This window comes from Hypanus sabinus, chromosome 3 (genome assembly GCF_030144855.1).
Source record: "Hypanus sabinus isolate sHypSab1 chromosome 3, sHypSab1.hap1, whole genome shotgun sequence".
In the NCBI taxonomy this organism is placed as follows: Eukaryota; Metazoa; Chordata; class Chondrichthyes; order Myliobatiformes; family Dasyatidae; genus Hypanus; species Hypanus sabinus.
This window is the reverse complement of record NC_082708.1, coordinates 140,733,991-140,759,414: the sequence shown is the minus strand read 5'-3', so window position 1 is coordinate 140,759,414 and position 25,424 is coordinate 140,733,991. Positions and strand designations below refer to the sequence as shown.

The 25,424-nt window shown below is 40.5% G+C and overlaps 1 protein-coding gene across 8 annotated transcripts in view; it reads left to right on the top strand.

Annotated features, from left to right (window-relative positions):
* Positions 1-25,424, top strand: part of LOC132391695 (protein Jade-1-like) — a 157,610-nt gene that overhangs the window by 97,911 nt on the left and 34,275 nt on the right. For all 8 annotated transcript variants that reach the window (XM_059965225.1, XM_059965224.1, XM_059965227.1 and 5 more), the window contains one exon: positions 15,597-15,787. In XM_059965225.1, the coding sequence (XP_059821208.1) occupies positions 15,597-15,787 (191 nt within the window). The remainder of the gene's footprint in view (positions 1-15,596; positions 15,788-25,424) is intronic.

The window sequence follows — 25,424 nt, the reverse complement described above, 5'->3', positions numbered from 1 at the left end:
GGCCATGTGTCTGTGGTGTTACATTTTTTCCACTTTTACACAGTGGACTGCACTGAGCTCCAAGGTATGTTCAATACTTTTGATATGGTCTTCTAACCTTCCCCAGATTTGTGCTTCTCTATTATCATGTCGTTAACTTGTCTTGAATGCTCTTTTGTCTTCACTTTGATTTGGTCTGTTAAAAATCTACCATACTGATGGACCCTGCAGAGAGAGGGGATATTTATTTTTATGAATTCATTGAAAGCAGGTGATCCTCCAACGTTGTACATCAACAAATTGGGTGAGTCGGTAAGGTAATATTGTGCCTGAGGGAAGATAGTGTAGTAATCACAAAGAGGATGAATACATTTTTAGCCTCACAATTTCGGTTCTTAATTTTTAGTGAATCGTTGGGATTTTTCTTTTTATTTGACATGATGCCCAATGTTTCATAGATCAGCTCAAAATCTTCCTACTTCAATATATTTTGAGTTTAGGAAATGAAACAGTAAAATGTGAAATAGTTGTGGGGGCTGAATACTTTTTCAAGGCACTGTAATATTGCTACATTCACATTTAATGATATCAGACAGACAAACTTTATTGATCCTGAGGGAAATTGGGTTTCGTTACAGCCGCACCAACCAAGAATAGTGAAGAAATATAGCAATATAAAACCTTAAATAATTAAATAATAATAAGTTAATCATGCCAAGTGGAAATAAGTCCAGGACCAGCCTGTTGGCTCAGGGTGTCTGACACCCCGAGGGAGGAGTTGTAAAGTTTGGTGGCCACAAGCAGGAATGACTTCCTATGATGCTCAGTGTTACATCTCGGTGGAATGGGTCTCTGGCTGAATGTACTCCTGTGCCTAACCAGTACATTATGGAGTGGATGGAAGTCATTGTCCAAGATGGCATGCAAGTTGGACAGCATCCTCTTTTCAGACACCACCGTCAGAGAGTCCAGTTCCACCCTCACAACATCACTGGCCTTACGAGTGAGTTTGTTGATTCTGTTGGTGTCTGCTACCCTCAGCCTGCTGCCCCAGCACACAACAGCAAACATGATAGCACTGGCCACCACAGACTCGTAGAACATCCTCAGCACCATCCGGCAGATGTTAAAGGACCTCAGTCTCCTCAGGAAATAGAGACGGCTCTGACCCTTCTTGTAGACAGCCTCAGTGTTCTTTGACCAGTCCAGCTTATTGTCCGTTCGTATCCCCAGATATTTGTAATCCTCCACCATGTCCACGCTGACGCCTTGGATGGAAACATCAATGATATCACTGCTGTTAAGTGCTTGGCACTAGAATAAAGTGGGAAGTCCTTTAAAGTTGCAAAAACAAAATGTTTGGATGTTTAGATTTGGACCTTGGCCACATTATTTTCATACTTTTACTGAGTAACTAATGACATGCTCTTTGCCATTAAGAGTTCCTCCCAGATTAGGAAAACAATGGGATTTGCAGAGTTAAAGTGCAGTTTTTCTCTGAACTGTGATATAATTATCAGTGTGGAGATGAAAAACAGCACATCAACAACCCAGTTCTTAAGATCATCAATTCTGGTTTGATGCATTACTGGAAGTTTAAGTATGTAACATATAGCCTTTTCCAGTATTATTATGATTAATAGGTACAGGAGGGGTTGCAAAGCCCAACACTTTTGAAAGCTCTTTTGTTCTTTCCCTTTTTTGCTTAATTCCTAGAAATTCTAGGATGGATGGAAGAGTATTTGTGATCCTCTTTCTTAATGTGCAAGTTTCTGATGTTTCGAAATTGCAAAAGCTAAATATTACTTGCACGATACGATGGCTTGCCAGGTGACCAGCAGTCGCCAAGCTGGGTATATGAGTGGGAAGGTGGGAAGGCCGGATAGATCTCATTTTCTGCAACCCATATGTGAATCCATTTTTTCTTTGAGGAATTTACAGCCCTCCAGAACTATTTTCACATTTTATTGTTTCACCTTCTTAACTTAAAATATATTGAAGTAGGATTATTTTGAGCTAATGTCTAAAACATTGTGCATCATGTCAAATTAAAGAAAGATTCCAAAACCTAACAACAATTTACTAAAGATGAAAAACCAGAATTGTGAGGCTGAAAAAGTATTCATCCCTTTTGTAATACTTCTCTGCTATTCTTCTTAGAATTTGGAGCTAACTGAACCATGTGTGGGAGAGCCACAATTAATGCCAAGTTCCCCAATTTAAAGTTCCAATAAATAAGCTTTCTTCAAGTAATATACGTAATTCTGGTCTTCGTTTCAAACTACAGTACTTGGCAAAATACTTATTTTGCATATTATCAGGTTGTCATGTTAACTTACACTTTTGAAGCAAAGATGCTTTCATTTGCTGTTGGAAATGGGACAACATTGCAGTGGTTGGATGTATAGCCTGTTCCTTATGATCTTGATTGCAGTTTGCACGATACTTAATGACTTGTCAGGTCAACAGCAGTCACTTGTAGGCCAAGCCGGGTATATGAGTAAGAAGGTGTGATGACTGGACAGATTTAATTTTCTACAACACATATGTGAATCCATTTGTTCTTAAGGAAACGTACCTAGCCCACAAATATACTGCCATTGTGGGGTTTGAAATTGTAATTCTAGTTTGCTTTAGCACTCACTGCGATTCTGACATAGTACAGGTTTTCCTCGCTAGCTGAAGGTAGAGCATTCCTATGAAACAGTTTGTAAGCCGGAATGTCGTAAAGTGAATAAGCAATTACCATTTATTAATATGGGAAAGATTTTTGAGCGTTCTCAGACCCAAAAAATAACCTACAAAATCATGCTGAATAACACATAAAACCTAAAATAAGAGAAGCATTTAGTAAAAGCAGGAATGATATGATAAAAACACAGCCTATATAAAGTAGAAATACTTTTCTGCAATCATTGCAGCACTGTCTAGCGTGGCGAAAATCTCACTACGTAGCAGAAACAGTCTCTCCAGTAACCTTTAAGCTATGAAGCTGCCAAATCATACCAAATAACACATAAAAATACACAGCCTACATAAAGTAGAAATAATGTACATACAGTGTAGTATCACTTACCAGAATCGGGAAAACAGCGAGCACACTGATGATGGTGTGTTGGGCTGAGTCGTCGGAGGTTGGGGTGCTTGGCAATTTTTTCCAATAAGTTGCAGTTTTGTCACAGTTAAACACTTGCTTATTCAAATAACAAGCTTTTGTAAGGTTTTCAGTTCTGCTGGGAAATTTTCAGCAGCTTCAGTATCAGCCAAGGCACTCTGTCCAGTAAACTTTAAGCTGTGAAGCTGCCCTCAGCTCAGAAACCGATCAAACCACCCATGACTGCCTTTAAATTCCACTTTCGCGACACTTTAGTCACCATCGTCCAGTGCTGTTTCAGCTTATTAAAATGTGACTGATTTCTCCTTAAGTGTAAGATAACGGAACACCACGCTTTGTACACCCATCAATCCACTAGCAATAGAATTTCCATTTTATCCATTATTGGGTGTTGACTAAGAGAGACCACTTTGCTACGAGCACAACCAACAGTAACATTGGCAGCTTTCAAGATTCTTTCTCTCTGTGTATAAATAGTGCGAATGGTGGACGTAGGCAAGTTCAACACGTGAACAATATCCTTACTTCATTCACCACAATTGAAATGCTTAATTATGTCTAGATTTACGAAGTGTAACACCCTTATGAGCTCTTTTAGGCTTTTCCGATACCTTACAACTCATCTTGCTAATGGATGCACAAAATAAACCGACATAAAGCACAGATGCTCACAAGCACGTGTTTAAGCAGTGGTGGCTAGAATGCAGTTCAGGGGGAAGAGCTTGGCTGTGCGGGGCGCGCGCTGCCTTTTTTTGTAACAGTGAAAACACCTTCTGTTAGCGAAAACAGGTAACTAATGTAGGTTTTTCGTAATAGCAAGGTGTCGTAAAGCCAATGTTCGGAAAACGGGGGCCACCTGTGTCTTTTTCTGCTTGGTCTACCCTTGGCGAGGATCAATCACTGTCTGATGTTACTTTGACACTTGGTTCCTGGGTATTTAACTTATTTTGCAACAGACCTTCACAGAATGTGATTTGTCTCCATGCTACAGCCACTGTTAACATTTCAATCTGTTTGTCTTACCACTTTCTTTACACTTTACAGCTCTATGGGACAGTCCTTATATTTCCCATTGGATTACAGTCAGAGCATATTTATCAGGAGCTTCTGTTCTTACTGCTATGTCGTTTACACTGAAGTTCCTAAGGATCTGTCACTGCTCCTCATTGAATAACATCCAAACTAGATATCTGGTATTTAATCTAATGTTTGTCAAGAAAACACTGTATGCAAATTGCCTATCTAAATTGATCCCTATACAAGATCTGATTGTTAGTAGCTCCTATGATGTCTTCCAATGAAAAAAATGCCATTTATGAATAAAGAACTGGCAAATGAGGAGGACCTTAACAGATAAAGGAAAAAGCAAAAAGACCAAACATTTCACACAATGATTTCAATGCAGTTCAGGTCTAAGTTGCAGATGGCAAAGGTGAATCAAAATTAGAGAGATCGCCTGGATGAGTTGTGGGGTGATTCTATGACTCAGTCTGTATCAAAGCATTTGTTGAATTGGCATCTGGTATATGTTGAGATGCTGAAGTGAGAGATGGATCCTTAATTTTCAGATTTAATTGGTCAAACTGACCTTCAGATGAATAAAAGGAAAACTAGGAGAATTCTAATGCCAAAATGTCCAGTGTTGATGCATCTGAAAAAAACTGTGTCTAGCTCTTTTCTTTTGGGGTCATTTGTCTTTGGAGAAGCCCTTCCTCAGAATTTAAAATGCACTTTTGTTTTCCCAATCAGTTTAAACCTAACATATTTCATTAAAAGTGTCTGATATTTCACAGTTTCATTCCTTGAACTCAAAAATTAGTTGCTTCCCCAACAACCCCCGCCCCACCCTCCTCACCATGTTAGGTCTTTCTAAGTCTCAGAAAGATGACTTCAGTGGCCGTATTATAGTCTTTCTTAAAAAAACTTGTAAAAACTATGTGTATGTCCAGACTCTGCTGAGATATTACTGTGTTGAATAACTATCAGAACATGCAGTCATTTCAAAGGCAATAGAAATCAATCTAATTGTAAGAATTCTAAAGGCTATGTAATCCTAATCACGAGAGGTTATATATCACCCTCCAGAAAGATAGAGAAGTGCCACAAATGCTCTTAATTTTCTGTTTCCAACAGAGACCTCGGGAAACACATATCCAACTGCAGTCAGACAATTTGAGGGAGAGTTGCTGTCAAGTAATTACTGTGCAGCTTGCTCGTTGTTTACGCCGGTAAATGAGGAGATGATCAGTTGGCATGTCACTTCATAGCTTAAGAATGCACTGAAGAAGTTGATGGATGCATGCAAATTAGATGTTCAAAGTCAAAGGATAATATTCTAAGTAATTTCTGGAAATTGAACGGAAGGTTTACACATTGCACTTATTTTAAAAAATACCCAGATGCAGCATTATGGAATGACAATTGGAGTAAATTATTGTTTTAAAGAAGCTTGGATTTGGCTAATAGTCTGCCAAAGTACCACTACTGTTGCCTAGATCATGTGGAATTCTCACTTGCACATTTCAGTCTGTCAGTTATGAGCAAAGTTAAACACTTGATTTAACACAACTGGGAGAGAGTGAGCAAACACGAGGAAATCTGCAGATGCTGGAAATTCAAACAACACACACAAAATGCTGGTGGAACACAGCAGGTCAGGCAGCATCGATTGGGAGAAGGGCGAAGTCCTGACGAATGGTCTTTGCCCGAAACGTCAACAGCGCTTCTCTCTATAGACGCTGCTTGGCCTGCTGTGTTCCACCAGCATTTTGTGTGTGTTGTTGGGAGAGTCTGAGCTGAGTTCACACCCAAATTTTGCTCAAACTGGGACATCCCAAGTTATCTTTTGAGCTTGTGTTCTAAAAATTGAGTAGATACTGAAAAAACAACATGATTTGCCAAACTCACAGCACAGTTTCCCCTTTGCTAGTTCTGTAAGGCAAGGTTGAGAAATTTTCACTTTAGTGGAGATTTTAATTGATACTGATGGACTTTATGTGCTTTATATATCCCAGCAGACCATCTACTCCATTGGAGCTGGAATTATTGCTGGCTATTTTAACCTCTTCCTGGCATGGCCTCAGAAACCCCATCCGCGTGCACATTCTTGGCTGTTTAGTACATTTCTGCCTTCTCCCCCCTCACCCCCCCCCCAGTTTTCTGGTGGTGTTATTCCAGTAAAAGTGGATGTAACTTGGTTAATTGCACTAAATAATCCAAGAAGGGAATTACTTCTATCCATTTATTTAAATAATTAGTTCTGTCTGCTCAGTGCAGTTTCATTGCTGATGAAAGTAGGTACTGTACTAAGGTGAGAGTAAGGTTTGTTTGTGTGTGCCTGTGAGCATGAGAAACTGAATTGAACTATCAGCTTTTAAAATGCTAAACTTCTGACCAATTACTGTTGATGGATTCAACTCTAAATCCACAGAGATCAAGGTTTCATAAATTTGTAACCTACCCCACTTCATATTTTTTTCCTAGTGCTTTTACATGTTATGTAGACAGCTTGGCTGCACTGTCACGGAATATCGTACTGCCTTGTGTCCTGTCGTATTTTGCTTTCTTGTGGGGAGCAATGTTTTGCAGCCTGCTTTTAACTTTTTATCAACACAGCTAGTCAGTTGGTCTTATTAAGGCTTCATTGCAACTGAGATCAAAACTGGACACTAGCTGGGTAGCAATGAGTACGCTTAAGAAAAAAAAGCAACCATTTGGAACAACTGTTCACTTTGTTACATATCCCGTAACTGGATCACTTACCAGCAAAGATAGAGAGGTCCGTTGAAGTCTGATGGCACTATTTTCAAAAGTTTTTATTTGTAAAGGGGCACAAAAGTAAGGTTAATACAAACAATCAGATAATGCACGTCGTCAATACTCAATCTAAAGCGCGGGTATCGTAATAATCATCATTAAGAAATAAGCTCTACTGTTGTCTAGGGGATAATATATTGTCCGTTGGAAATATAAAAGTCACTCAGAAGTCTGCAGGCTTCAGCCTTTTGGGAATCGTTGGGTTTCACGTGTTGGACAGAGGGAGAGAGATTGATGAGAAAAGGAAAACTTGCCCGGGTCTTTATGAAGCAAATCCGTTGAATCAGGGGAGCGGGCTCCCCCCGATGTTAGTTAAAAGCGGTTTTCCATGATTCCAGCCACAGATTCCAGGCCCGGAATCTAACGCACGTGGCTTCCTTCAAAATGGCTTCCCACTACGACGGGATCGCTATCGTGTCTTCTTGGTGCATCTGAAGGGGCTGTTCCCCCCCCCCCCCCAGACCCTCCTTTATACTTCCTCACGGGGTCGCAGGTGTCAATCAGGTTGGGATGATGCAATCTCTCTCTCAACCAGCTCACTTTGCCCGAGGACTTTACACGTGGTCTCCATGAGACAATAGTCAATGTCGCCTTATTTTGCATCCCGGTGGAACGCGGTATTCGGCACGTCTCTCTCTCTCTCTCTCCCACTTCCTGGGTCTACTGACCCCCCCCCCCCCCCCAACTAGTGCTCTTGCGATTCTCACAAAGGAAGGGGCTGGGATCATAACAACTTCTAAGGCCATTTATAAACAAGTTGTCAAGTTACTACATTTCCAGAAATTATTTAAAATCTGATTTATTTTTAGCATCTTATTTACATGCAACACATACAAAATGCTTGAGGAACTCAGTGAGTCAGGCAGCACCTGTGGAAACGAATGTTGACATTTTGGGTGGAGACCCTTCATCAGGACTGGAAAGGAAAGGGGATAATGCCAGAATAAGACTGTGGGGAAGGGAAGGAGTACAAGTTTGGAAGTGAATGGTGAAGCCAGGTGGGGTGGGGAGGGGGATGAATTAAGAAGACGTACAAACAAGCTGGATGAACTCAGCAGGTCAGGCAGCATCTGTTGAAAGGAGCAGTCAACGTTTCGGTCCGAGACCCTTCGTCAGGACAGTAAGAAGTTGGGAGATAATAGCTGGAAAGGCTAAAGGGCAAGTATAGATAGAATCTTGGAGGAGAGTGGACCATGAGAGAAAGGGAGGGAGGAGGTGGTAGGTGAGGAGAAGAGGCAAGGGGAGCCAGAGGCCAGAGTGGAGAATAGGAAAAAGGGAGTGGGAGGGGGGAAATTAGTGGAAGTTGGAGAAATCGATGATCATGCCATCAGGTTGAAGGCTCCACAGACGGAATGTAAGGTGTTGCTCCTTCAACTTGAGTGGCCTTATCGTGGCAGTAGAGGAGGTCATGGATTGATGAGTCTGAATAAGAATGGGGATTGAAATCAAAATGGTTGGCCGTTAGGAAATCCTGAATTTTTGCGGTTGGAACAAAGGTGCTTGACAAGGCACACTCTCGCCCCCTCCCAGTCTCTGTTGGGTCTCACCCGTTGCGTCAGGAACACCAGATATAGTAGAAGACCGCCAACAGTTTTGTAGATGAAGTGTTGCCTCACTTGGAAAGGACTCTTTAGGGCTCTGAATGGAGGTGAGGAGGGAGGTGAATGGGTAGGTGTAGCACATCTACTTGCACGAACAAGTGCCAGGAGGGATTTACATGCATTTGCATTTTGGGAAATAAAAGTGATGCTTTGCATAAGATATTTAACATTTCTCCCCACTTAATCTATTTTTAAAATGTTTGGAAGAAATTTTTGATTTCAAATAAAAATGAGGTGTGTACATTGAGGTTAAAATTAGTATGATTGTAACTGGAGGACTCGAGGCTAGAATATGTTTGTTCTTAACTCAGTGAAGCAATAGCATGAAAGCATGAATTATTCATCAGGTCAAATTGGTAACAAAGGTGGACTAATTCTGGCTACATCCACACTACGCCGGATAAATCTGTAACCAAAGCTTTTTCTCTTCGTTTTTACCCTCTGTCCACACTAAAATGGCGTTATCGTCCCCCAAAACCGGAGCTTTTTAGAAACGCTTTCCAGGGTGGGTATTTTTGAAAGCGCTGCTCGGGCAGATCAGTGTGGATGGGGTAACCGGAGACTTCTGAAAACGCTATCAGACGGTAGCGCGCCATTTCATTGTTTTCTTGAACGCAACCTAACAATTTCAGAACAGGCGGCAAAGAGGCTGAAGCCAGAAGAGTTAGAAATGTCCTCACCAAATACTTTGACCCATAACTTACTGAATAAATAAGTATACTCACCCTGTTTTCTGTCCTTGCTTGTATGAAGGTGGCTTACCTATTTATGCAAGTACTTCTCTGACAATAGATGTGTAACAGCCTAATGTAACATTGTATGGAAATACAAGATAACACTGATGCAGACGTGTTTTATACATTTAACAAGGTGCTTTATTAATGCAACAGAATTAGTCAGTTTTTCAATGTTCGTCGTCAGCCGGGTCAATCTGTCCATGAACTTCCTGTCGGTTGCCTCCATATGCTCCAATATTTGTTTTTTTTAGTTTTAAGTTCTTCTGCACGAGAGCCAACAGCTGTCCATCTTTTTTTTCCATTAGTTTTTTTATACATTTTCTACATTGCTACAGATAAAAAACCCCAGATCGAAATGAAGAGCATTAATACAGTGCAAAAATAAACATACAATAATAATATAATACAAAAGAAGATAATTGAGAAAGCACCCAAATTGAGGACATGTAAAATTAGTATCCTCCCCAAGCCCCGCAACAAAAAAAAACTCCAGACCAACCACAACACAATATAGAGAATATAAATCAGGACATTCAAACCCCCAAAGCTGTAAATACACTTAAAAACAGAAGATATTGATGCCTACTACCAAAAAAAAGGAGCTGAAAGCAAGGGACCGAAAAAAAAATCTTAGTTAAGAGGAAGGTTATGAAAGTACTCAATAAAAGGTCCCCAGACCTTATGGAACTTTGTATCTGAATAATGAATTTTTTCAAGGTCTAAGCAGGACATGATATCATTAAGCCATTGAGCATGCGTGGGTGGGGCAACATCTCTCCATCTAAGGAGGATTAAACGTCTAGCCAGGAGAGAAGCAAAAGATAATATTCGACACTTGGTCGAACTCAGACGTAAATCTGTCTCACCCAAAAAACCGAACAAAGCAATTAAAGGGTTAGCTTCTAGGTGGTGATTCAGAATATAAGATAACGTTGTGAAGACATCTTTCCAAAATTTCTCCCAGCTAGGACAAAACCAGTACATATGAATGAGAGAGGCCTCGCCCTTTTTGCATTTATCACAAAGAGGACTAATATTAGGGTAAAATCAAGATAGTTTAGATTTAGACATATGGGCTCTATGAACAATCTTAAACTGTAAAAGACGAGCACAAAGAGAGGTTGTATTAACCGATTTGAGAATCGAGTCCCAAGTCTTGTCAGATAAGGAGATATTTAAATCATGCTCCCAAGCCATTCTAATTTTATCCACAGGGGCACGCCTTAAGGATACTAATTTATCACAAATAAATGATATTAAACCTTTACCTAGCGGATTAATAGAAAAAAATAAATCCATAACATTTTTCTCAGGCATTTCAGGGAAGTTAGGAATTAAAGGATTAATAAAGTGTCTAATTTGGAGATATCTAAAAAAATGAGCATTGGGCAGATTGAATTTAGCAGATGTGAAGCGATTGTCAATAAAAAGATCTTCAAAATGTCTAATGCCCTTCCTATACCAATCATGGAATGCTGAATCATAAGTAGTAGGTAAAAAAAAGGCGATTATGTAAGATAGGGCTAGAAAAGGAAAAACCATGGAATCCATAAAATTTCCTAAACTGAGCCCATATACACAGAGTGTGTCTAACAAGAGGATTAACGATTAATCTGGACAAGCTACTAGGGAGTACAGAGCCAAGAAGTGCAGAGATAGATAAATCTTTAGTGAAACTCAACTCCATTGCCACCCAATTAGGGCACTCGGGTTGGCCATGGAAAAAAGACCAAAAGGTAGCATAACGTATATTGGCTGCCCAATAATATAAACGAAAGTTAGGTAAAGCCATGCCACCCTTTTTAAAAAAAATTTTTGGAGATAAACTTTATTAATTCTAGAGCGCTTATTCTTCCACAGATATGACAAAATAATAGAGTCTAAGGAATCAAAAAAAAAGATTTAGGAATAAAAATTGGGATTGATTGAAATAAATATAAAAATTTAGGGAGAACATACATTTTAACAACATTAATATGACCTACCAAAGACATAGATAGAGCTGACCATTGTAACAGACTCTGTTTTATAGTATATGAAAGATTGGCAAAATTTTCACGAAAGAGATCTTTAAACTTCCTTGTGACTGTAATCCCAAGGTAAGTAAATTGATTATGAACTACTTTAAAAGGGAGATCACGAAATGTTAATTCTCGTGCTTCTTTATTAATTGGGAAAAGTTCGCTCTTATGTAAATTAAGTTTATAGCCAGAGAACTAGCTAAACTGATCAAGAAGTGAAAACATTGGAGGTAAGGATGTAGACAGATTTGAAAGAAAAAGTAATAAGTCATCAGCATAAAGAGAAACTTTATGCTCAACACCCCCTCTCCAAATCCCAGTCAAATCAGGACAATTTCGAAATGGTATCGCCAAAGATTCTATAGCCAAATCAAAGAGAAAGGGACTTAAAGGGCATCCCTGACGGGTGCCACGTTTGAGGTTAAATAACTGGGATTTCTGAAAATTAGTCAAAACAGAGGCAGTAGGACACAAATACAGCAATTTGATCCAAGAGATAAAACTTTGACCGAAGTCAAATTTTTCTAAAATTGCAAAAAGGTAGTTCCACTCTATACGATCAAATGCTTTCTCCGCATCGAGGGAAATGACACATTCAGGAATCCCAGTTGGAGGTGAATATAAAATGTTAAATAAACGCCGAATGTTTAAAAAAAGGAAGACGGTTCTTAATAAAACCAGTTTGATCATCAGAAATAATAGAGGGAATAACAGTTTCTAATCTATAAGCCAAAGCTTTGGCCAAGATTTTAACATCAACATTAAGCAAAGAAATCGGCCTATACGAGGAACACTCTGTTGGGTCTTTACGTTTTTATTAAAATAATAATAGATGCCTTATTAAAAGAGGGTGGCAATTTACCGTAATTAAATGAGTCAGACAATACTGAGAATAACTGAGGAGAAAGAAGTGAAGAGAATGATTTATAAAATTCTACGGGGAACCCATCAGGTCCAGGAGATTTCCCTGAAGACAATGCAGAAATTGCAAAAGATATTTCTTCTGATGATATAGGTGTGTTAAGTTTGGCTTTAAAATCAGATGAAAGCGAAGGAATATTCAGATTATTTAAAAAATGATCAACAGAGATATTGTCATTCAAAGATTCAGAGGAGTAAAGTCGAGAATAGAAATTTTTAAATGCATCATTGATTTCTAAGTGATCCGATGTAAAGTCTCCATTCTCCTTCCGGATCTTTGTAATATGTTGTTTGGCTTTGGAACACCTCAGCTGATTGGGTAGAAATTTACCAGATTTGTCACCATGAATATAGAAGTGACTCTTACTTTCAAGAAGTTGGCATTCGACAGGTTGAGTAGACAGAAGATTAAATTTAGTTTGAAGTTCTACACGCTTCTTGTATAATTCAGGATTCTTAGTTTGAGCATACAGTTGATCCAATTCTTTAATCTGATTAATGAGGTCTAATCGATCTGCACAGGACTTTCTATTAAGATTTGCTGTATAGGAGATCATTTGACCCCTCAAATATGCTTTCATGGCATCCCAGACAATCTGGGATGACATTTCAGATGATGTATTACGGCTGTCCATCTTGTAAGTTTTTCTAGTCTGTAACCGGAAAAACATGCACTTCCACGGCGAGATTTGACACCAAACATGTAGCTTGTGTTTGATAGATGTGTCCTGCGCAGGAGGAGGAGATTCGCTGAAATCTCCGTTTCAGTGTATAGAGATATTTTCAAAAATGCATAGTGTGAACGCCTATCATTTTTATGTGAAACCAACGTTTTCAAAATTATCCGGTCTAGTGTGGATGTAGCCTCAGTCACTATCCTTGTTAAGTGAATTAAATTGGCTTTTCTGATTAGTTGCAAGTACAGAACCTTACCTGTTGTGCTGCCATCAGACCATGCTAGCATGTATTCTTGTTACTAGGCTCACTGCTGGCTTCTGGAAATCTGGATGACAATGATAGTTAATGGTACTGAAGATGCTTGGGGCCATTTCCTGCCTCAGTTGCTTAAGTTGCACTGTAAACTGGTATCTCTTCCTTGTAGGGTTATATGTAGGGTTATAATCGCTTTGTAGATCAGAATCATAACATCCAGCATGGAACTAATTTGCCCGGATCTCTTTCTCATTCTGCATAGCTTTGTATGAATCATCTTTTCAAATATTTACCCTATTATTTACTGAAAGCTGCTGTTGACTTTGATTTTGCCTCCCGTTGAGGCAGTGCATCTTGAATCAAACCAAGATACCCTGTAAGCAAAAACCAAAAGCTTACAATACTTAAACTTATCCATATATATTATCCCTGCCATGTGTTTTATTTTGAATGTTGACATATTTGACATACTACCCAAAGCCACTAAATTTATTACTTCTGGGGAATTAAGATTGAAGTTGTTTAGTACCATCTGACTTTCATAAACCATCCTGCCTTCGAACACTTACATAGCCATTGGTAGTTAGTCCCAAGATTTATTGCTGTACTCTCTCAAATTGCTTACTTATAGACTTAAGATCTTGTACAGCAAAAGAAAATCTAGCTAATTATAAAGTATTTTGGTTTTCCTTTTATCTATAATGGTAACTTTAATGTGTCTTGCTTTTGCAAATTAACAACTTACCAAAGTTTTGTTATTTTCTCCCTTTTTTTCACTTGCAATACTTTTGGGAACGTGATGGGAAATAACCATGCCAACGCAATATTGAGGGGGTGCTGCCCTCTCTAAGATGTGACTTCTTTCTGGACAAGATAGAAAATCAAAAGATCTCTCTGTGTCCAGTGGATATAAAAGATATCATGGCACAATAGATAGAAGCAAAGGCTGCTTTTCCCTGGTGATGATCTTGTTGCAGTTTCTTTTATATTTTGATATGTTGAGTATACTTCACTATTTTTACCCTGCATCTTTTTTTACCCCTTTCTGTTTGGATCTCACCTTCACTATCTGGCTTAAATAAAAGTTGACCTGTTTGTGAGTCTGGGGAGAATTCAGTGAGACAGATTCAGGACATAAAAATCGAGTCCATTGCAAAATGATTCCCATGGCGAATGGGCCCAGGCAGCTGATGCCCACTTAGGGGTTGGAAAGTAATGAAAATGCTATCAGAAACAAGAGAGCAACGGGGAGCATTATCAATACCAAGTAAAGAGATACCAATTTTTTGTCTTGTTTCTAATGGTGACTGTTCAGGGAGAGCTGAATTTTGCTGCTTTAATCCTTTCAGACAGTGGTGGGAATTGAACCCTGGTCCCTTGTACTAACCACTACGCTACCATGCCGTTCAGTGAGATTACCCTCCCACCCCCCCACCCCCCCAGCCCCTCAGTTCTTTAAATTCCAGCAAGTACAGGCCATCGAATGCTCCTCGTATTTTAACCCTTTCATTCCTGGGATCATTCTTGAAAACCACATCTGGATCCTCACTAAGCCTCATTCTTAGATAATGGGAGCAAAGCTGCTCACAGTACTCCAAATGGGGTCGAACTAAAGCCTTATAAAGTCATGGCATTACGTCCTTGCTTTATGTTCTTGTCCCCTTGAAATAAATGCTAACATTTTGCAACTGATTCAACCTTCAAGTTAACCTACACTAGGTCTTCCAAGTCCCTTTGCACCCCCGATTTGTGAATTTGGTTCCTGTTTTGAAAATGAGCTGTCTTTATTCCTTCTACTAAAGTGCATAACTATATGCTACCCTACACAGTATTCCGACAGCTACTTTGTCCATCCTCTTAATCTGACCAGGTTCTTCTGCAGACTCAATGTTTTCTTAATACTACCTGCCCCTCCACCTGTCTTTGTATTATCCACAACCTTGGCCACAAATCCATCAATCCTGTCATCCAGATCATTAACATATAATGTGAAAAGTAGCAGCCCCCCCCATCTGTGCACCTCCACTCGTCACTGGCAAGTGGAAGCTCTGGATAGGTTTTCTCATTAAACTGCAGACTTTAACCTGTGGAAAAACATCATTAGAGATAGTAAAATGAAAGGCATGCACACCACGGCCCTCTCCTGTAGATTATTCTTCTCTAAAATAGCCAGCAGAGTGGAAAATTGTAACAGTGCCCTGACTCTCCACCTATTACCGCCTGATTTCTGAAATAATACCCACATTTTAAAACAAAATGCTTTGATCCTCAGTCACCAGAGTAGCCCCTAATCTCGGTCAGTATTTGAAAATAAACAGAATTTGTTTCACTAATGTTTCACAGGACGTCAAACAAACACATTTTGTCTTTTTTTTTGAATGTTTACAGTTTTCCTTTTGACTGAATCAGTGAAACCCGACACATAGGAGCAAACTGAATATAAACTTTTATTTTCTCCTTTTTGCATTTACAGAGTAACTAATGAAAAGGAAACAGCTGTGATATTTTCTAGACCGAGGAAGTATATCCACTCCTCTGGCTCTGAGCCCCCAGAACTTGGCTATGTGGACATCCGCACGCTTGCAGAGAGTGTGTGTCGCTATGATCTCGACGACATGGATGTGGCCTGGCTAGAGCTGCTGAATGAAGAATTCAAAAGAATGGGTATGTCTTCAACGGACCTATTGGAAATGTAGCTGTCTCCCTTATGGCTAAGTTTAATAGTCTCGTTGGTTTAGAAATTGCTATATGAATGTAAGTCTTTCAGAATACCCCTCAGTGATTTACAGTTCATAGTATATTTTGCGGTGTAGTCACTGGTTAACACAGGCACCCTCGCAGTTAGGCCCTCCAAATGCAATGGGATAATAACAGATCAAATAGTATATTTTCATAAGTGCTTCCTGTTGAGATGTGAATGTTGTACTGAATACCAGGAGACCATCATTGCTGACTTCTGAAATATGCGTGACAAAATGTCATTCCAGCTATAATTTATGGCATTCTCTTAATATCCTTCTCCTGCTCAAAGCAATGATGAGATTGTCAGCAACACAATAATTGTATTTCAAAATTAGATCATTGCTGTTGTACGCTTGTCAGTGTTATGAAACATGCAAGTTTGTATGCTTATGAATTTTCAAGACTGTCTTAACATCTGCTATGTTTCCAGTCAGTGCATCTGGATTTGGTCTGCTACTTCACTATAATACAGGAGTACCTCGTTTCAGAGTTAAGACTCATCTCTACAGATCTTAAAGAGTTTTTGCACTACTTTTGCATAAAAGAACAGGCAATTGTGGGATAAAATTTCATCCCTGTTTGCCTGTGATAAATTTGAATGTACAGCAAATGCAGACATCCCACCCTGCAAAATCTCATTTCAGGGAGGTAGCACCACCACCCCCACCCCTTGCAACCCATTCTAATGCAAATAGCTTTTCTATTCCTTTTGCAAACTTTCCTTGTACTGTTTTGTGGCTTGCTTGGCAGATTTGAGCATTTTCTCGGAAGTCTCAACCTCATAGCAGTCTGTGTCAATGGATTTGTTAATTTTACAAGACATCAGATTCAGAAGTGTTTTGTGAGACAGCTGACTTCTGAATGCTGTCTCAATGTGCCGCACCATGCTGAATGCCCTTTCTACGTCACAATTAGAATTTGGCAGCACCAAAAGCAGCTTCATCAACCGGCAGAGCTCTCTGAATCTCAACTGCCCTGTGCTCACAGATTTTACTTCCCCCAGAACTCAGCAACTGGCAAACTTTTGTAGTTTGGAACCAGTCCTTCAAGGTTAGTTGAGACATAATCCAGGACTTCCAAGTGGAGTTGTTCTCTTGCATCTGCCTTGCTCACATTTGGAAATCTCTCTGCCAAAGTCAAAATCTGCTCTGGATTCACCTCATCCTGGCTCTCTGTATTGACCATTGAAAGATTTTTCAAGATTTGGTCTCTCATTGGGAACTTCTCCAGGATATTTTGAAAGCACTTGACACAGAATGCTGTAGCATCTTGTAAGGGGGGAATCTCTTGTGCTTCCTCGCTTAGCAACTGCCTGCTTGCCAGGTACCCAGTAAAAAGCTCTTCATCTGGGCGATGAGTTTCAGAGTTGCTCACATCTATCTCCTGAACGTTCTGTTCTCTCAATACTTTTGGCTCAGTAAATCTGCTTGCACTATGTCATGCACGAGCTCTTCTACACTCTGATCCAACTTGAAGAGGACAGGTGCCTAATATGTTGTGGTCCCAAAAAGAAACAAAATCATAAGGTGTATCCTTATTATATTGTCTTATGCAGAAAATTTGACTTTAAAGTATGTACTTTTATATTATATTATCATGGAGTCGTTTTTTTATTCTATTACACCTTTAAGCAAGTCTACAGGGAGTTTGGCCTCATCACGTAGGACATCAATAGAGTAGCTCCTTAGCATCTAGCCAGGTAGCTTAAGTAACTTTAGCTATGCTAATGAATGAATGACACCTGTTAAACTCTCCTCAAAATTTCTTTTACAGCCATGGGCAATAAAAAAGTCACTGTTGCAAACAGTGCAGCGAGCAACACTGTCATTATTTTTGACCTCTATTAGGCGGGGTGTACACTTTAGTGTGGTCTGGGGTGAAGTACGTTTTATATTTTCTTTTTTTTGGAACACTCTGGCATGGTGCTGCAGGACACTAAACTGAACTGATGGACAACAAAAGAGAGAGAGAGGTCGAATGTAAAGCCCGCCCACAGAGAAAACTGATAGGTCTACTTAGCACAAAGAAGGACCAATCAGGAAGTTCTCTCTCTCTCTCTCTCTCTCTCTCTCTCTCTCTCTCCCTCTCTCTCCCTCTCTCCCCCTCTCTCCCCCTCTCTCCCCCTCTCTCCCCCTCTCTCCCCCTCTCTCCCCCTCTCTCCCCCTCTCTCCCCCTCTCTCCCCCTCTCTCCCCCTCTCTCCTCCTCTCCCCCTCTCTCCCCCCCCTCCCTCTCTCTCCCCCCTCTCTCTCTCCCTCTCTCTCCCCCCTCTCTCTCTCTCTCTCCCCCCTCTCCCCCCTCTCTCCCCCTCTCTCTCTCTCCCCCTCTCCCCCCTCTCCCTCCCTCCCTCCCCCTCCTCACCTGCTCTCAAAAAAATCGATTTCCGGGATGTTGTATATAATTTGTGGGCGCCAAGGAGCAGCTATCAATATGTGGGAGACTCTAGGAACTTTCCGGAGAGTTGGGATGTCTATAAATGGAACTGCTCTTGAAATTATGTTCCATTGAAGATAATCGAACAGAGGTGAAGTGCAGTGTGCAACTGTTATTAAATTACATGCTTAGGACTACAACAAAAACTAGTATTTTGCTCTCTTTCAGAAATACAAGAATCTTACTAATTACTTGCCTCCTGTTAAGTAAATACATTGTGATATTGTCCCTGTGATTAATGCTAGGCAGTAAAATGTACAATCTGTGCCAGTTTATCTGTCAAAATCTGAGATTTTCCAGTTCAGATCAGAATATGAACGACTTCATTGTCTAAATAGTTATGATGAGGAACAAGTTTAAAATTCATTTTCTATTATAGAACTCCAGTTGATGTGGCTGATTTAAAATAACATGAAAGACTTTTGCTCTTTTTATAGCTAATACAGTACAATATAGCCACACTACAGGTTTGTGAAATGAGAGTGTGTGTGTGAACTGGTACTTAAATTGCAACATTTTTAATAATGTGAGGAATGTAGGCTGTTGGTGCTTTGTTGTGCTAAGGGAACCGTAAATGGAGAGAGAGTTTTCTAAGACAAAGAAATAATGGAAGACTAGTATTCTAAACCGATGGGTACAGGTTTCCCTGCTGTTCGAGGTAGAGCACTCCTATGAAACAGTTTGTAAGCCGGAATGTCGTAAAGTGAAGAAGCAATTACCAGTTATTTATATGGGAAAAATTTGTGAGCGTTCACAGACCCAAAAAATAACCTACCAAATAATGCCAAATAACACATAAAACCTAAAATAATAGTAACATATAGTAAAAGCAGGAATGATCTGATAAATACACAGCCTATATAATGTAGGAATACTTTTCTGCAATTATTGTAGCACTGTCCACCGCAGTGAAAATCTCATGCAAGTGCTCTCGGCAAAACACACGGTGCAAGCGTTCTTGGCAGAAGCACTCTTTCCAGTAACCTTTAAGCTATGAAGCTGCCAAATCATAACATAACAAATAACACACAAAAATACACAACCTTAATAAAGTAGAAATAATGTACGTCCAGTGTAGTTTCACTTACCGGTATCGAGAAGAGAGCAAGCACACTGATGATGGTGTGTTAGGCTGAGTTGTCGGAGGTTGGGGTGGTGGGAGGTAGAGGAGACCGGGGGTGTCATGTCATGATCGTCTGCTTCCATCAGGGCAGGCAGGTCATCTTCTTCAATGTCTGCCTGCCTCGATGTCAAAGGGCGAGTTTCATTGTCTGCTGTGGCTGATGTGGAAGGCTTGAAAAACGACAGTATGCTTGACTGCTTAGCCTCGCGCATTTTTCTATCATACAGTTCTTTGTAAGCACTCAAACCTTCCTGCAAGTATGCCTTAAACCTATGTACCCTTTCAAAATTAAAGTCATACTTTTCTGCATCCATTGCAGTGTTGTCAATCGCAACAAAAATCTCACGCAATTGCTTCACGTTCAGTTCCTGGATGACTTCACTTTTGGGCCGTACACAACTGCGTTCGGCTTCAGTTGGTATCCTTTCCTTTTCATCTCTGAGTTCTTGGTCATGGGATGCCAAAACCTCTTCAACATCATCTTCATCAACTTTCACAAACCCTTAGCCAAACTCACTACATCTTTACTTTGTTCACCACGATCGAAACGCTTAATTATATCTAGTTTTACGCTAAGTTTAACACCCTTACGCGCTCTTTTAGGCTTTTCCGATATCTTAGAACTCATCTTGCTAACGGATGCACAAAATAAATGGACGTAAAGCACAGATACTCACAGACACGTGTTTCAGCAATGCTGGCTAGAATGCAGTTCCGGGGGAGGAGCTTGGCTGCTCAGCATGCGCGCTGCCTTTTTTCACGCGCTTCCTTTTTCGCGCACTGCTTTTTTACGTAACGGTGAAATCACCTTCTGTTAGCGAAAACAAGTAAACTAATGTAGGTCTTTCGTATCAGCAAGGTGTCGTAAAGCAAACGTTCGAAAAACGGGGGACACCGGTATCTTGTTCCCGTTTAGTTTTGTTTATACAGAATTTTTGTAATTGTACTAAAAATTATGATGTTGAATTAATGTGACACTGAATTGGATAAAGTAAAACTGCTACTTAATCTGGAAGGGTATGGATACATGACAATTCTGTGAAGTTCAAAGCCGTATTTATGGAGCAGATTAGAAGATAATTTGTTGTGAAGTTTTACAGTTGGAGATTCCAGTGGAAATGAAGGTCCAGAATGGTTATTCAAATCTCAAGCTGCATGGTTAGGAAATCCACACATTGAATCCCTGATTTTTTTTTAAATGCAGAAAACTTGTATTTCCTCAAAATTCTGTGGTTGGCAGTGTGCTGTGCAATGCACCACTGCTGCTGGGTGGTGCATCTTATAGTACTGCTCACGGGCATATTTGCAGGTAATAAAATTTCAATCCAAAATGGGAAAATGGATGTTCCCCAGTTAACTGTGGGATTTTCTTGCTGTGTGGTCTGGCACAGTTGCATTAGCAGAAATGCAAAAAAAAACCCTGTGAAGTATGTGAGATTATGCTACCTAAAGAGCATATAAAAGTCATGGTGCCTAGCAACACTTAGAGAATAGGTGCCTTTGTCCCTTTTACTCTCATGACCACTTATTACATTCTGTTGACAGATGTACTAGTTAATTTGCACATTTATTTAGCTCCCAATTTGCTTCACTTGCATGTCAGCAGTGTATTTCTCATCTCTGGGTCAGAAGATTAGAGGTTCAAGTCCCACTCTAGACAGTTGACAAAAAAATTCAGGTGGATGCTACAGCGTTTTGCTGAGGAAATGATTCGATAAACTGAAGCTATTCTCTTAAATATAAAAAGATAATACTATTTTGAAAAGAGATCCTTATTGTGAAAATAGTGGAAAAGTTAACTTTGGTATCCTTAACAATATTTTTGATCAACATCACAAAATCAGATTATCAGACAAAGTCAAATAATGCACTACAATGAAAATCACATTATACATTTGTTCCTTTAACATTAAGTAGCTTTGGAACATTCCAAGGTCGTCATATTTATATAAATGCCAGTTTTTAAAGTCCTTTTCTGTTATGTAAAATTGTTCCTCAAAGTCTAACAATCTGAATTGCTGCAAAAGACCCTTTGTCATATTTAAAAATTACTTGAATGGTAAGGTGCACAGTAACAGACCAAGAGTTGTACAGTAGAGAAGCAGGTCCTTTGTCTGACCAAGCTCATGCTTTCTACTATGTATCCAAATACAAATCCCGTTCCATTTGACCTACTGGCTTCTGTGTAGGGCCCTACTACCTTGGGCCCTGGGCCCTACTACCACAGGTTCAGGAACAGTTATTGCCCTCCAACCATCAGGCTTCTGAACCAGTGTGGATAACTTCAGTTCGCTGCCGTTTTGAACTGATTCTATGACCTACAGACTCACTTTCTAGAACTCTTCACAACTCGTGTTCTTAGTGTTATTTGTTTAATTTGCACATTGGTTGTTCGTGTTCTTTGTTTGGGTATAGATTACGTACATTACATACAGTCCAAAGGAAGAAGCTATCACCCAGTCTGGCTATCCTATTCCTGTTCCTCCTTTGTGACAGTACTGGGTCAAAGAGATCGTGGAATGGGTGGTAGGGATCCTCAACCGGGTTTCGGCCCTTCGTCTGCAATGCTCTCAATAAATGTCACAAATGGGGGGAGGGAGACCCCGGTGATCCTTTTGGTGGTCTTTACTTTCCTGTGTACGGTCTTGCGGTCCGATGCCTCTCAGCTTCTGTAACAAACAATGAGGCAGTAGACAGGACACTCGATGGTACTCCTATAGAAAGTTGATAAAATGGGGCGAGGACCCTTGCACAACTCAATTTCGTCAGAAAGTGCAGATGTAACTGTGCCTTCTTGACTACTGAGGAGGTGTTGTGGGTTCAGGTTAGATGGCCTGTTGTGTCCACACCAAGGAACTTTGTGCCCTTCACTCTCTCCACGGCAGAGCCATTAATGTGCAATGGAGAGTGGTCGACCTGTGCTTTCCCGGAGGCCACAATCATCTCTTTTGTCTTGTCCACGTTGAGACTTAGGTGGTTGTTCTCGCATCATTTGGCAGGACACTTGACCTCCCCTATATATGCTGGCTCTTCATTACTGCTGATGAGGCCAACCGCTGTTGTATCGTCAGCAAGCTGGATGATGTAGTTTGAGGTGGATCTGGCAGTGCAGCCGTGAGTCAGCAGTGTGAAGATGTTGCTGCCAACTTGGACACACTGGGGTCTTTCCATCAAGAAGTCCAAGATCCAGTTAAAGAGAGAGGTGTTGGGTCCCAGCAGGGTCAGTTTACCCACCAGCCTCTGAGGGATGATCATGTGAAATGCTGAGCTGAAATTGATGAACATCCTGGCATGTGAGACATTATTTTATAGGTCTGAGGCCAAGGCATCATCAGCGGATGGTTTGAGTGCTAGGCAAGCAGGACAGGGTCCAGTGTAGTTGGAAGAGGGAATTTTATGTGATCCATTACCAGCTACTCAAAGCACTTCATGATTGTTGAAGCCAGTGCCACTAGGTACTAAACCTTTTGGCCAGTTACCGTCGCTATCTTGGGCACCAGGATGATGGCGGCTGCCTTGAAGCCTGTAGGGATGGTGGTCAGTTTCAGAAAAATATTACAGATGTCCCTTAAGCCCCCTGCTACCTGGGCTGTACAGTCCCTCAGCACCTGACCAGGTATGTTGACTAGCCCTGCAGTTTTGCGTGGTTTACCCTGGCTAGTGGCTGCAACCAGACAAGCTGCCTGTTCCTCGGGGGAGCGGGGGCTTTCTTTGATGTCACATCGTTCACTGCTCAAATCAAATGAAATGATCCAGCCCATCAGGAAGGGAGCTGTTGCTATTGTTGACGTGCAGAATGGACTTGTAATCAGTTGTAGTCTGTGTACCTTGCCACATGTGCCGCATGTCCCTGGTGTCACAAAGGTGTCTGTCAATTTGCTGTGTATTCTCATGCTTTGCCTTCCTGATGGCACGGAAGAATGTGGCTCTTGTTGACTTTAGAGTCATCCTGTCCCCCAATCGGAAGGCAGCGTTTCGATCCCTAAGCAGTACACGAGCCTCTGTAGTCAGTCGTGGTTTCTGGTTTGCCCTGGCCGAGTAGTGTTTAATCATGGTAACGTCCCCATTGCACCTTCCTATGTAGCCAATCACTGATCCTGCATATTCATCAATATTGACCTGTTGATCATCGGTAGCCACCTGCTGATAAGATCGCACCTTCTGGCCAGTTCCTGATTTCCTGTGAACTGGTTTGACTCGCTTAACCAGTGGCCTGTATGCAGGGATTAGCAAAGCGGATATGTGATCTGAGTATCCGAACTTCAGTGCAGCGGCAGAATGGGGCAAATTGGATTGTCATGGTGCCCATTGTGATGAGTCTTGAGTAAATACTCTGGGGGAAAAAAATCATTAAGGCCCTTAGTAAGAGTTAAATGTGAAAATTTCTGCAAATGTTTGCATAGTAGGTAATCAAATGGATGTGCTAGTGCAATTTGGGGATTCCCAATTAAGATATCAATTTAGTTTATTCTTTTTAATTGCAGACAAAACACTTTGACATTGAAAATACATATAGTGTGTTGCCATAGGAATTGTATGATTCCCTACTAGAATTGTTCAAAATCAAATGTTTCATTTTTCCCAGTTACTATTTCTCATGCACAAAAACCTTAGTAGGATTTTTATTTGTTTGCCCATGCTTATGTAGTAATTGAGTGTTATTTAATAACACACTAAACAGAAACCAAAATGAGAGAATCTAATTGCTGTACTCTCGAAATAGTAATAATCACCTGTATAACTTGAATAATTGTCACTGAAATAAAATTGTTTTTAATAGACATTCTGTGCCTGATCTCCTGATCAGAACCACTTTTCATTATGTATTTTTTATGTGCACTCTTGAAAGATTTTTATCAAAAATTCAATCCAGACTCTCTGAGTTCACCTGATCTTAGTCAGGGACTTAAGTCTTGCTTCGTTGTTAAAGTGCTGCTATATCTTTCTCATAGTTTCTGATTACTCAACTCCTTTTGACAGCTCTAGCTGATGTCCAGGTCTTCCTGGCCCCACCCCATTCATCATCTAGCTTGGAGCTAATTGTTTTGTCAGTCTACGTGAATATACAGTTTGTTTCCCACAATACTTCCTATTCTAGGGAGCGCAGTGTCTGTTGTTTCACAGAGGTGGAAAGGGTGTTCCCTATAGTTGGGGAGCCTAGGGTCAGGGGCTACAGCCTGAGAATAGAGGACCATCCATTTAGAACAGAGATGAGGATGCATTTATTTAGCCAGAAGATAGTGAATCTGTGGAATTCTTTGCCACAGGCAGTTGTGGATGCCCAGTAATTAGGTATTTAAAGTGGAGTTTGATAGGTTTTAATCAGTCAGGGTGTCAAAAGCTACAGGGAGAAGGTAGGAGAATGGATTGATGGATAATAAATCAGCCACAATGGAACGGCGGAACAGACTCAGTGGGCTGAATGGCCTAATTCTGCTTCTGTATTTTATGATCTTTCGAATAAAGATGGACAAACAAGTATCATTTGGGGTAGACTGTCAACCAGATATGCATCTCTGCCCTATGCCTCTTGTGGAAATTGTTGGTTGCTTGGTTAATTAACCTATACGTTGGATTGTGGGAGGAAACCAGGACACCCAGAGGAAAAGCCTGCCGTCACGGCTAAAGTGTAAACCTCCTTACACTAAGCAATGGGAATTGAACCAGTTACCGGTGCTATAAAGTGCTCCTTTACTATGCTGGCCACCCCTCTGCTGTAAATATACATAAAGGCTGAGCATCCACAACGGACTGTGGCAAAGAATTCCACAGATTCACCACCCTCTGGCTAAAGAAATATTTCCTTATCTCTGTCCTATTCAGACGCTCCTCTATTCTGAGACTGTGTCTGCTGGTCTTAGTCTCTTCCACCATTGGAAACATCTCTTCACCGCCACCCTACAAAGGCCTTTCAACACTCCAATAGGTTTCAGTGAGATCATCCCTCATTCTTCTGAATTCTAGTGAATACAGGCCTAGAGCCATAAAACATTCTTCATATGACA